We start from the raw sequence: 12,542 nt of genomic DNA on the forward strand, positions 1-12,542 counted from the left end.
TCCCTCCCAAATTGCAGTGACAGACACAAAGTATTGGGCATTGAGCAGATAAAGGCTCAGAATGATGGAGCCAGTAGGTCAGGGAACCCCTTGCTCTGCCTCTCCCGTGGAATCTATAGTTCAGTGAGATCATTTGGATCAGGTCTCAGGATAGAAGGACATCTCTCTAGGATCAAATCTATGCAGGAAGTCAGAAGGTGCCACATTACAGAGGGACTTCTTCAGCAAGGATGCTGGGGCAGCCCTGACCTGACTGGATTATCTGCTACAAGCCAATTCCGTTTCTTGGGTCCTGGCTTTTGTTACGTCTGCCTTCTAAGTTCTATTGCTTTGAGGTCCATTATCTCGATGAGTTTCTTGCTGAATGTGGCTATGTGCCAGTCATTGAATTCTAGTTCTTTTTCTGTTTTACTTTCTTCCCCTTTCCTCCCTCCAAACCTTCTCACAAATTTCTCTTTGATCTCCTTTAAATGCGTGGCCTTTTTCCATTAATTTTATTACATGCATATATGCATATCCTTATACACTCCTAAATGTAGCCTGCTCAGTCTGTACAGCGTTATTTCTATGTATGTTGTCAGGGCTGACCATGTAAATAAATGAAGTCACGCCTTTCCTTCCTTTCCTTTCCTTTCCTTCTCAATCCTCTGATGCCTCAGCCTTCCAAGTGTGGCATTATATATTCCTCTACCTTAAAAGAGGTTTTCTTGAGGGGTTGGGGATTTAGCTCAGTGGTAGATCGCTTGCCTAGGAAGCGCAAGGCCCTGGGTTCGGTCCCCAGCTCCGGAAAAAAAGAACCAAAAAAAAAAAAAAAAAAAGAGGTTTTCTTTTTACACTAAGTATGAGTCATTCCTGTAACCCCATCACCAGAGGCAGGGGAATAGCAAGTGCAAGGCCAGCCTGGGATACACAGCAAGAATTTGTCTCAGCCAGGAGATGGTGGCACACACCTTTATTCCCAGCACGCAGGAGGCAGAGGCAGGCGGATCTCTGAGAGTTCAAGACCAGCCTGGTCTATATAACGAGTTCCAGGATGGCCAGGGCTACACAGAGCAATCCTGTGTTGGGTAGATAAATAAGAAATCAAAAAACAGGTTGTTTCAAAAACATAACAAAAACCCAAATTATTATTATTGTTGTTTTATGAAATCAAAAGTTTAAGTGATACACGTAAGATTACATAGCCAGAAGGTGGTGGTGACAGGATTGGAAGGTGACAGGATTGTGGCTGTGTAATTAAGTTCTTGTATCTTGGGGTCCCCACTGTTTCCCCTTGTAAGAAATAAATCATTATATTTCATTTTCAGGCCATTTAGAATTCAAACACAATTTAGATGGAACACACACACACACACACACACACACACACACACACACACGCCAGCACTTGAGAGGCAGAGGCATGTAGATCTCTGAGAGTTTAAAGTCGGCCTAGTCTATGTAGTGCGTTTCAGACCAACCAGGGCTACAATAGTGAGACTCTCTCTGCCTCTCTCCTCTCTCTTTCTTTTCCCTCTCTTTGTATCTCCTTGTCTTTCTCTCCTTGCCTTTCACTCTCTTTCTCCCTTACTTTATGTCTGTCTGTCTCCCTCATTCTTACACACACACACACACACACACACACACACCCCACACACATGACCCTGTTTTTCCTAGCTAGCAGCTAGTGCCTGCCTCCTGGGTGATTTTCAGTTTATTTTAGAGTTGAAAAGTTTCAGAGAATAGGTTATGTGACTGAGCCCGTGCAAAGGAGGGCATCTTGAACTCCAGGTTTATCTATGAACATCAGAGAAGGCTAGGCTTTGCATTCTGAAAGAATGGGATGGGGAATTTGGAGGCAGTAATATTAGATACCAGGAAGACTGTACATCCCTAAAGAACTTAGCTGATGAGGGATTCATGGGCAGGAAAATGTGGTTAGGAACATACAAAAACACTATTTTGTGCCAAATTGACGTGTCGACCATTTTTGTCTTTTCTGTAGCCTGACACCTGACTTTGCAAGATCAAAATAATCTACCTTGATATTGGTTCTCTGCATCCCTAGTTCTCTTACCATGAGGTGAGGGGCACTTTTTCTTATACCATCTGTAAAATGGGGGTAAACACAGAGGGCAACAAGATACCTTTCTGTTTCTGTCTCTGTCTTCTATGTTGGTTCGGTCCTCGTGGTTTGGTCACAACCATGGTGTGTGTGTGTGTGTGTGTGTGTGTGTGTGTGTGTGTGTGTGTGTGTGTGTGTGTGTAAGGGGGCTGTGTGCATAGTAAAAAAAAAATGCTATAATCCAGAGGTGTTGGTGAGGATGATTATACCTGCTTGCAAGAAGAGATACAGCTCTTGTGAGAGAGGTAGATCAAGGGTTAAGAGCTCTGGATCTTCTAGAGGACCTGGGTTCAATACCGAGCACCTCATGGTGGCTCACACCCATCTGTGACTCCAATTCTAAGGTGTCTTCTTCTGGCCACCAGGCATGTATATGGTACACAGACATACGTGCAAGCAAAACACCCATGTAGATCAAATAAAGTTAAGAAATGAAAGAGAGACACAGGGCTGAAGAGAAGGCTCACCTGTTAACTTTATTGGTCTTCTGAAGGACCCAGCAATATATCTCCAGTTCCAGGAGATGTTATGCCCTCTGGCCTCTAAGAACACCTGCTTTTTGTATGAGACAGCTAAACAATAAGAACTTAAAAAAATAAAGTGTTTGGAATTTCCTTTAAAATAATTCAGGGGTGACAGCAGAGGTGAAATTATAAATGAAACGAGACTACTTAAGAATTAATAATTATAGTATAATTACATTATAGTAATCTATAACTGTATAATCTATAATCCCTGGTGCACACGAACTCACACAGGCATACATGCATACATACATACATGCATGCATACATAATGCATACATACATGCATACATACATACATGCATTCATATATGCATGCATACATACATGCATACATACATGCATACATACATGCATACATACATACAATTTTCTAATTATAGAAAGTAAAAGAGCCAGACAGTAATGGTGCACACCTTTGGTCACAGCACTGGGAAGGCAGAGGCAGGTGGATCCTTGTGAGTTCTAGGCCAACCTGGTCTACAGAGCCAGTTCCAGGAAGCCAAAGCTACACAGAGAAACCCTGTCTCAAAAAACACAAGTGAGTGAGTGAGTGAGCGAAGAAAGGAAGAAGAAGACATGGAGAAATCTTCTGACAATCAAAACAGCAACTGAGCTGAGGTTGGCCTCTGAAAAGGTCTCTATAAGGGAGCTGCTAAGACCATTCATGGGTAACAACTTCCGCCCAGAGACCAGAATTTTATCCTCAGAACACACATAAAGGTGGAAAGAGAGATCCGACTCCACAGAGCTGCCCTCTGACTTCCTCACTTACACTGTGCAACCCCACGCACAATACTGAACAAATTACTGACTTAACAGTCTACAAGAGTCACAGGCAGGACCACTACATCCTTGAAGAAAAGAGTCTATCCTTAGCAGGAATCAGAGACATTCCGTTAAAATAAAAGATGACCTGGGGATGTGACTCAGTTGGTAGAATGCTTGCCTTGACATTCTGAGGCCCCAGGTTTACCCCTCAGCACAACCTAAACAGAAACGGTAGTATACCTCTCTAACACTTGGAAGGTAGAGGCAGGAGGAGCAGAAGTTCAAAGTCACTAGGGTAAGCTTAGCACCAGCTTGTGCTACAAGAGACCTTGTTCTTTACAAAAAATATATATTAAAAATAGCCAGGCATGGCCCTGACATTTGGGAGGCAGAGAGCTCAGTGAATTCCAAGACAGCCAGGCTACACTGAGAGACTCTGTTTCGAAAAACCAAATATATACCAAATATGTAAATACCATGTAGAAAGTAGTTTCTTCGAAAAGAAAAATCTAACTGGAATTAGATCAAGCTTCTATAAATAGCCTTCAATTTTATAGACAACACAGAGGGAGAATAGTTGAATGACACCCAGAAATTCAATATCTCTCTCTCTCTCTCTCTCTCTCTCTCTCTCTCTCTCTCACACACACACACACACACACACACACACACACACTTTGTACGTGTGCGTGAGTGCCCGTGTGCCTGTGTACATGTGCGTGTGCGTTTGCGTGTTGATTTTTCAAGACAGAGTTTATGTAGCCCTGTCTGTCCTGGAACTCTCTCTATACAACAGGCTGGCCTCAAACTCAGAGATCTGCCTGCTTCTTTTTCCCAAATGCTAGAATTAAAGGCAAGCACCACCGCCCACCCGCAAAACTTTTCTCAACAATTGATTTCAAGCGGGAGGGGGAAAAAAAGGAAGAGTGAAGAGAGATTGCACATTTAAAGAGACAGTAGACATGTCAGTCAAATTTAACCAGGCATGCAACCTTGCTTGGATCAAACAAATGGGTGCAGGGAGGGCATGACTACTTGACAGCGCCTTCTTCCAGAAGGCTCCAGCTGAGCTCCGGTCCCCACCTCTGTAGTCCAAGAAGAACTTAGAGGATCTAAAGGGGAAGGAAAGGGGAGGTCGGTGCCTTGTGCTAGACAGATTGCCAGTCACTCCTTAATAGATAGGGAAACTGAGGCTAGAGGCGTTGATGATCTGAGAGAGCTAGTGTTACGTGTTCACTGGTGGGCGCGACCTTTCTTACACTCCTTGAAGTCAGCCTGTGAGAAGAAAAGCGATTCACCCCACAGGGACTCCTTTAATGATCTGGGTTAGTCTCCCGTTTCTCTGTGGGCCCTGAAAAGCAACCAGAGCTTCAGTTTCGGTGCCGGGCATCTCTGCCTGTCTGAACAACAACCGAGGGTGCCAGAGGCCTGGGATTTGGTGCTGGATCTGCCTTAACACAGCCTGAGCTCACTCCTCCTCTAGACAGCTAGGATGAGCCAGAGTTCTTAGAACGTTCTGGGCACCTCAAGGATGGCCTCCTCAGCTCACTACAGATCCCTCAGGCCTCCAGGCAGGTGAGACTGTACCTTTTTTTTTTTCTATCCGTCTCCCCAGTGATGGTACTGGCCCTGCCTGGGCCATTGACCCTTTCAGACTCCCCTTCCAACAGGATGCTCTTCGGAACTTTCCCCTGGATGCTCTGGCCCGAGGGCGGCCACACCCTGCAGCTGGACCTCCGCCCATGCCGGCTAGTCTTCTCCAACTCTCTTGACATCCGGTTGCCACATTCCTTTCCCCAAATCTTTCTTTCCACGTTTGTTCCTGCCATTCCTATTTCTTTCCTTCTTGTTTGTGTTTTTCTCAAACTCCCGTCTCTTGCTCTCCTCACCCACATACATTTCCAAAGCCTCTTTCGTTCCCAGACTCTCCTCTCTTACTCATCTTTTTCCTTGATCTCCTCCCTTTTCTGTCCTTCGATCTCTGTTTCTTTCACCATCTCCGTTCCCTCCCTCTGCTTTTCCCGGTGTCTGTCTCCAGTTCCTCTCTCATTCCTACCTCGTCGTCCGGGGATGTCCCTGGGACCCTGGCTCCATTCGCCCGCCCCGGCACGGAGCAGGGCGAGCCCGGCCAGCGCGCAGAGCAGCGGCTGCATGGTAGGGAGCCACCGAGTGCAGCCGTTTGTCCGTAGTCGCCTCCTGGGGATCGCGCCCGCCCGGCCCGAGGAAATGCAGTCCGAGCCAAAATTCCTGGGCGGCTCCGGGTTCTGGCTCCAGAGAACCTGCCCGCCCCCTCTAGAAGCCCCACCATACCCTGAAAGAAGGCGCAGTCCGGGATCCCATCTCAAAGGCAACCTCTCCATCAGAGCATCCCGTCCAGCTTCCCACCCTACCCCTGCCCTTGGGGATCAGGCACCGAAGTGGAGATGGAGGCCCCAGGCTCTGCTTCTGAGCCCATTTCACAGTCAGTCAAATTGAGTCTCAGATTGAAGACCTTCCTCTGTGTCCCTCACAGGCTGGCACAAGTTCTGAGTCCCGGACTCCTAGGATCTTGGAAATGTTCTTTGAAGGCTAGTGAGAACGGATGGAGGGCTTAATGTCTGCCCTCTGCAGAAACCCGCCGATAAAACTCATTTAACTCCTTCCTAAAGAGCAAAGGTGGGAGATGCTACACGCTGTCCAAGCAGCTGCCTAGACTTGGGATATCGACCTGCTTGTGCATTTGGTGCTCCTGGCTTCGGAGGCACCTGGCTTTCCCCACACAACAGTAAGCAGTGAAACCAGCAGTAAGTGAACTTAGCACAGGCAGAATTTTCAAATCTAGAGAGAAGAGTTATCTTGCACCTTTATCCATTTCTTACAAGTTACGACTTCAAAGCAGTTTAAAAGCAAGGGACAGTAGCCAGGTGGAGACAGAGCAGGCCTCTACACCCAGCACTTGGAAGGCAGAGGCAGGAGGATCTCTATGAGTTTGAGGCCAAGCTGATCTACACATTGACTTCCAGGACAGACAGCCAGGGCTACACAGTGGAGACCCTGTCTCAAAACAAAATGAAACAAACAAAACAATTAAAAAAAAAAAAAAAGCAAGTAATGGCCCAGAGACAAAAGTAAACGGAAGTCAGAGCATAAGTTAGCAAATATGCTAGCCCTGCACTGGCCAGTGCTCGGTAAGTTAAAAAAAAAAAAAATTAAAAGGAAGGTTGTGACTACTCCTAGGAACAGTGGGGGTGAGGGTCTATTGTAGCTAGAAGAGAGAACAGGCAAAAGCAGAGACATTTGGGAGAATAGAGAGAGGACATGACCCTGAACCATTTGAGGAGTGGGGGAAGGAAGGAAAAGGGGAAGGAAGGAAGCTAGTTATAGCAGCCAGGAGGGCAAAAGGCAAAAAGGGAAGAGTAACCGACATGGCTGGATTATAGAAAAGAGCCTTTGGAGGAAGGGCAGCCGGAAGCCGGGATGGAGATCAGGGGCTGGGGGTAGAAGATAGGGTATGCCAGCCACGCCCTGTAGTAGGTAGGGACTGAGGGATGCTGGGGGAGCCTGGGGGCCAGGTCCTGTTTGATATTAGATAGGCGCCTCAGACATTTGTCGCAGGGTTTGAGACTTAACATTTGGTAGTCTCTAGGAGAGGCGAAAACGGAAATAACCACATATTCGTGTAGCTGTCTACCGTTAAGGAGTTCACAGTCCCAGCAGTCATTATGCTATAAACCGGAGCCAAGCCAGGGATCTCATCTGCCATACCCTCTGACCCCCAGGGGTAATCCCACAAGGGGCCTATCCTCAGACCCATTCGAAGACCAAGAAGGTACAGGCAGTTGTGATCACCCTTGAGGCGGGTGCTAGAAATCAAACCTGGGTGCTCTACAAGAGCAGTGAGCGCTCTTAACCACTGAACCATCTCTCCAGCATGCAGTGAGCCCTCTCGCATGCTAGTGCATTTCCCCAGTCTCTGCAGTACCAGCATGCTGTGTCAGCCGAAAGGCTGTTACACACCACAGTCCCTGCATTAACCAGCCGTCTTTCCTTTTCATCTCCCCCTCTCCTGTAGGCTGTGATGCAGAAATTCAAACTAGGAGCCATCAGGTCTGCCACCAAGACTTGGATCTAATTCTTAAAAAGCACCCTCTCCCCTTGAGGATTAGGATGCCCAGATGAGCTGGTTTTGTGGGAAGGATTTATCTCGGTAATGCCAAGAATTGGCTATACTTGATAGGGCATTCTGATTTAGCTTAGCTGGGCGTGAGATTGTAGAACAAAATGAAACCTAAACCCACAAGGATTTTTGCAGCTCAGAGCCAGTGAGCGACTTAATTACTTGAATTTAAAATAAGAAAACGCAAAATCTGGCATTGCTGGCACATATTTGTCATCCAGAACTCAAAAGGTATAGGCAGGAAGTTATCAGGATCAGACCTAATTCCATAATGCGATCCTGACTCTAAATAAAGTAAGGAAAATGAGCAACATGTGCAATGGGGTATTCTTCAGTGAACAATCACAAAGTATGGCCCACCCTCAGTGGGTAAAAATGCCTGCTGACCTGCGTTTGCATCCATGTTGGGAACAGCTTTGCCCTTCATAAGCACCATGTAGTACACACACACACACACACACACACACAGAGGAATACACACATGCATGCACATAATTAAATTACAGGAATAAAGGTAATTAAATTAAAAATAAATCAATTTGGGCTGGAGAGATGGCTCAGTGGTTAAGAGCACTGGCTGCTCTTCCAGAGGTCCTGAGTTTAATTCCCAGCAACCGCATGGTGGCTCACAACCATCTGTAATGGGATCTGATGCCCTCTTCTGGTGTGTCTGAAGACAGTTACAGTGTACTCATATAAATAAAAATAATAAATCTTTTTTAAAAAAAAAATCAATTTGGTGAGTGAGGTGTCACACACCCATAATCTTAGCACTTGGAAGGCCGAGGCAGGGGGATCTCTGTGAGTTCGATGTGAGCCCGGTCTGTATAACAAGCTGCAAGCCTGCCAGAGCTACGCAATGAGATTCAGTCTCAAAGAAATTGATTATGAAGAGCAAAGTGATGAAGTATATAGTGTAAACCCCCTCTGCCCCGGCTCCATCACTCTAGCCCAGTGTCTGAAGCTTGGTGCCTTCTCCCTAGTCTCTGTCCACAGACTCTGTATCTATTTAATATCTATTCAGACATACCTAAAATGACAGATACTTTGTACATTTATGTTTATCTCAGTTATAGCTACCGATCATGGAAGAAGGCCATTAATAACTTGAAAAGTCCACAGAAATGAGTATAACTACATTCGTCTGATGCTGCTTCTGAGCAGAAGGAGGAGGGATGGATTAGTTGCTTAACCACAGTGATGTTGGATTCCCAGTATACATGACAGCTCTGTAGAGTCTGTAACTCTACTTCCAAGGAATGCCCTCTTATGGCTTCTCGGGGTTACTGTGCACATGGCGATAGGCACCCGTGCAGGCCAAACACCCATGCATGGAAAATAAAATTAAACTAACCACAAACAAACAAACAAAACTGTAAAGAAAGTGTTGCAGAGTTCCCAGGCATGGATACATCACTGTTTATCTCGGATGGACTAATAAGTCCAAAACTGTAGACAGGTAGTGATTGGCTTTCCGCACTACAAAATCCAATTTTTGAAAGTATATGTGTATTTTTATTTATATGTAGGAGACTTTTGAGTGAGTGTATGCTGCGTTTGTAAGGTTGACGGATGTCAGAAGATCTCAGAGACACCACTGTACCGGGCCAGTAAGGAAGAGCAGTTTCTTTGCCTTCCACTAGAGGGGGAGCTCTTTCCAGCGGTTTTATAGGCATTTGCTTCAGTGGTTGGATGTGTAGGTTTTGTCTGAGCCCTGATGTCCATACATTTTCCTTCTCACCAACTTCTTGCCCCCTTGTTCTATTGAAGTCTCTCAAGACAGAGATGTGTATGTGTGTGTGTGTGTGTGTTATACATATTTCACAGATACGTTATGTCTGAGCAGAGACGTTTTGTTTGTTTGTTTAGAGATACTGTCAGTATGGCCTGGGACTCTCTATGTAGACCAGGAACTCACTTATGTAGCTCCAGGTGGCCTGGAACTCAGAGATCCGCCTGCCTCTGCCTCCCAAGTGCCCGGCTAAAAGGCGTGTGCCACCCTATGCCTGTTTGCTGTTGTTTAAAGAGCTGTCACTGAGGTAGGTTGCTGTCATTTTGTCTCTCTGTAGGGATGGTGCAGCAGTACAAGCCTTCAGTTTAGGAGGGCCCTGAGGCCAGCCAGGGGCGTTCTCCAGCACTGGTTTGACGATGGAGTATTATACCCTGCTATGGGTTTTATTTACACTGTTTACTAATAGCTGAGCATCCTGTTCTATTCAAATACCTTTTCCTACTTCTCTTTTCTTCTTCACATTTCTTTTTTTCTCTTTTTTATGATTTATTTTATTTTATGTATATGAGAACTCTATCTATATGTACACCTGCAGGCCAGAAGAGGGAATCAGATCCCATTACAGATGGTTGTGAGCCACCGTGTGGTTGCTGGGATTTGAACTCAGGACCTCTGGGAGAGCAGTCAGTGCTCCTAACCGCTGAGCCATCTCTCCAGCCCACTTTTCACACTTCTTGATAGTATGCTAATGCTTCTCTGTGTGCTACCTACCTTTTCTCTCACTCTTGCATGGTCTTTAACTTCAATTTCTTTACATTTTTTTATTATTATTATATTTTTAATTCTTAAAATTATTTTTAATTACGTGTCAGTGTTTGGAGATGTGGAGATGAGTGCAGGTTCCTTCAGAGGCAGAGCTGTCAGATCGCCCTGCAGCGGGAGTTGTAGGTGTCTGTGAGCAGCATGATGTATGTGGTGCTGGGAGCGGAGTCGGGGTTCTCTGGAAGAGCACTGTATGTTCCTAACTGCTGAGCTATCTCTTCAGCCCAAATTTCTTTAAATTAATATATATCGTATAATACGTGTGTGTGTGTGTGTGTGTGTGTGTGTGTGTGTGTGTGTGTAACTGCCTGTGCATGCAATGGCCCTGAAGGTTAGAAGAGGGTATTATATTCCCTGGAACTACATGTGGATGCTAGGACCCAAGTCTTCTGCAAGAACAGTGCGTGCTCCTAATCATCGAGCCATCTCCCCTGGCCCCAACAAGAGGCAAGAGACAAAATATTGCTAGTGGTAGAAGAGGTGCTTGTTTTCTTACAAAATCCAGCAGAACTAGAATGTCAGGAATCACTCCATTAAGCTGGCAGAACAGCAGTGTTGACATTCTCTCACCGCAGAAGTCACCCCAAACATTCAAAGGAATGCTTACAAAACAATAGCAACTGCCCACCTCAAGGGCCTCCTATAGCACTCCCCAGAAAGGAGCACTGACATTGAATTCGGAGGTGGGCATCAATGGGAGGAACTAGAGGGATGGTTAGGCCAGGCATCGGCCAGGCATCACGGGCATGCGCAAACCGGCTGGACGCAGTGGGAGTAAGTGCCGACGATGTCCACTCTTACGCTGTCATTTTCTAAATCTCTTCTCTGAACCTAGTGCTCAGCTAAGGCTGCATACATAGGTCTTAGCACAGTGAAGCAACCAGGTAGGATCTGCAGCCCTGTTTTGATATTTGATAAAATGTATTGAACGGTCTGGGTACTCATGGCCACCCACAGAGGGAAGTGTTCTTTCTCGGAGAGCTACCCCATCCTGCGATGCTCCCATTTCCTTGCTGCAGAAAGCCACAGAGAGTGAGTGGAATGTGGGGCTCAGAGGACCTCTAGGGACGCCAGCAGTTTGCTCCAGTGTCACCTCAGGACGTGTGCATGCTACAGCCTGTTTTTGGGTCTCCTCAGCCTGTGCTGCTGAAGGATACATGTCTGGGAATCTGGCAGGGGCTTGCTCTCCTTGCTCATGGCCAAAGGCAAGGGGCCAAGGGAAGCAGGAAATAGAGGCTGGCTGAACCTCTGGGCATAGTGGCCGGGTCTATCCAACTGGAAGAGAGTGGATGGCTGTTGGGGGTGGGGGGACGTATGTGTCTGGAATGCACAAAGCCTTCTTGTCCTCGGCTTTTGGTACCAAGCAAGGACTTCCAAAGCCACAGGGAGGCCTGGGCTAGAGGAGCCTCCTTGGTGGAATGAACACGTCCAGCTAGCTTCTCTATGCACAAAAGGATGGCAGTTGCTGGCCAAAGCACACAGAATTAACACTTAGAAAAGGTGTCCCTAGGTTGGCACGGACTTCTGCAGTGGTTTGGGAAGTGAGGCAGAAGTCTTGAAATGTTGAGAGTTAGTGTTGTTGCTGTTGTTGTTAATTATGCTGTTTTGGTTTGAGACACGGTTTCAGACTGGCTGTCCTGGAACTAGCTCTGGAGACCAGACTGGCCTCAAACTCACAGAGATCTCGTTGTGCCAGGGAAATGTTAGTGACCCCCCCCCCAAAAAAAACCCAAAAAAACAAAAAACAAAAAACAAAAACAGGAGCCAATCTGATGCAACTCACAGCAGGGTCTTTATTCAAGCTAGCTTAGCCCCCCTTTCCCCCAATGCACCACTGTTATGTAGGACAGTTTTGGTTGTGGGGGAGCCCAAATGTCCATCAGGGAAAGGCTCTAGAGGAAGCAGCAAGCAGGGATTATTATGCAAGCATCTAATTGGAAAGCTACCGTGGCCTTTAACATGATTGGCTGGTGCTGGGAGTCATATCATAAACTTAACTTCTACTCCCCTCTGCATTGGTGGGCTTTAACCTGGGGGTGCAGGTTTGTTGGGGGAATAACCTGGAGTCACTCCTCTTATTGAGGGTGTAACCTGGAAACGCTGGTCTTGTTGGGGATTAACCTAGAGACTGGAGCTAGGCTTGGGTCTTGTTGGGGGAAAACTTGGGAGTTTGTCTGAGTTCAAACTTAGGTCTAAATGGAGTCTGAATTTAAGAGATTTGGCATCTCAATCTGCCTGTCTCTGCCTCCTAAGCTCGGGGTTAAGGGTGTGTGTGTCACCATGCCTGACTGAGACTTGGTGCTTTTAGAAAGACGAGTATTTATTTATTATTTTACTTTATTGAGACAGGGTTTCATGTAGCCCAGGCTGGCCTTGAACTCATGTAGCCAAGAATGATCTGGAACGTCTGATCCTCCTGCATTCGGTTCTGGG

General features: G+C 46.4%; 1 protein-coding gene across 1 annotated transcript in view; it reads right to left on the bottom strand.

The window, feature by feature from the left end:
• The window catches only part of Plac9 (placenta associated 9), a 14,837-nt gene extending 9,261 nt beyond the window's left edge, over positions 1-5,576 (bottom strand). The window contains exon 1 of the mRNA NM_001108395.2: positions 5,456-5,576. Coding sequence (NP_001101865.2) covers positions 5,456-5,552 — 97 coding nt within the window. The 5' untranslated portion in view covers positions 5,553-5,576. The remainder of the gene's footprint in view (positions 1-5,455) is intronic.
• Positions 5,577-12,542: the final 6,966 nt, after the last annotated feature.

This window comes from Rattus norvegicus, chromosome 16, assembly GCF_021556685.1.
Source record: "Rattus norvegicus strain SHRSP/BbbUtx chromosome 16, alternate assembly SHRSP_T2T, whole genome shotgun sequence".
NCBI classification, from domain to species: domain Eukaryota; kingdom Metazoa; phylum Chordata; class Mammalia; order Rodentia; family Muridae; genus Rattus; species Rattus norvegicus.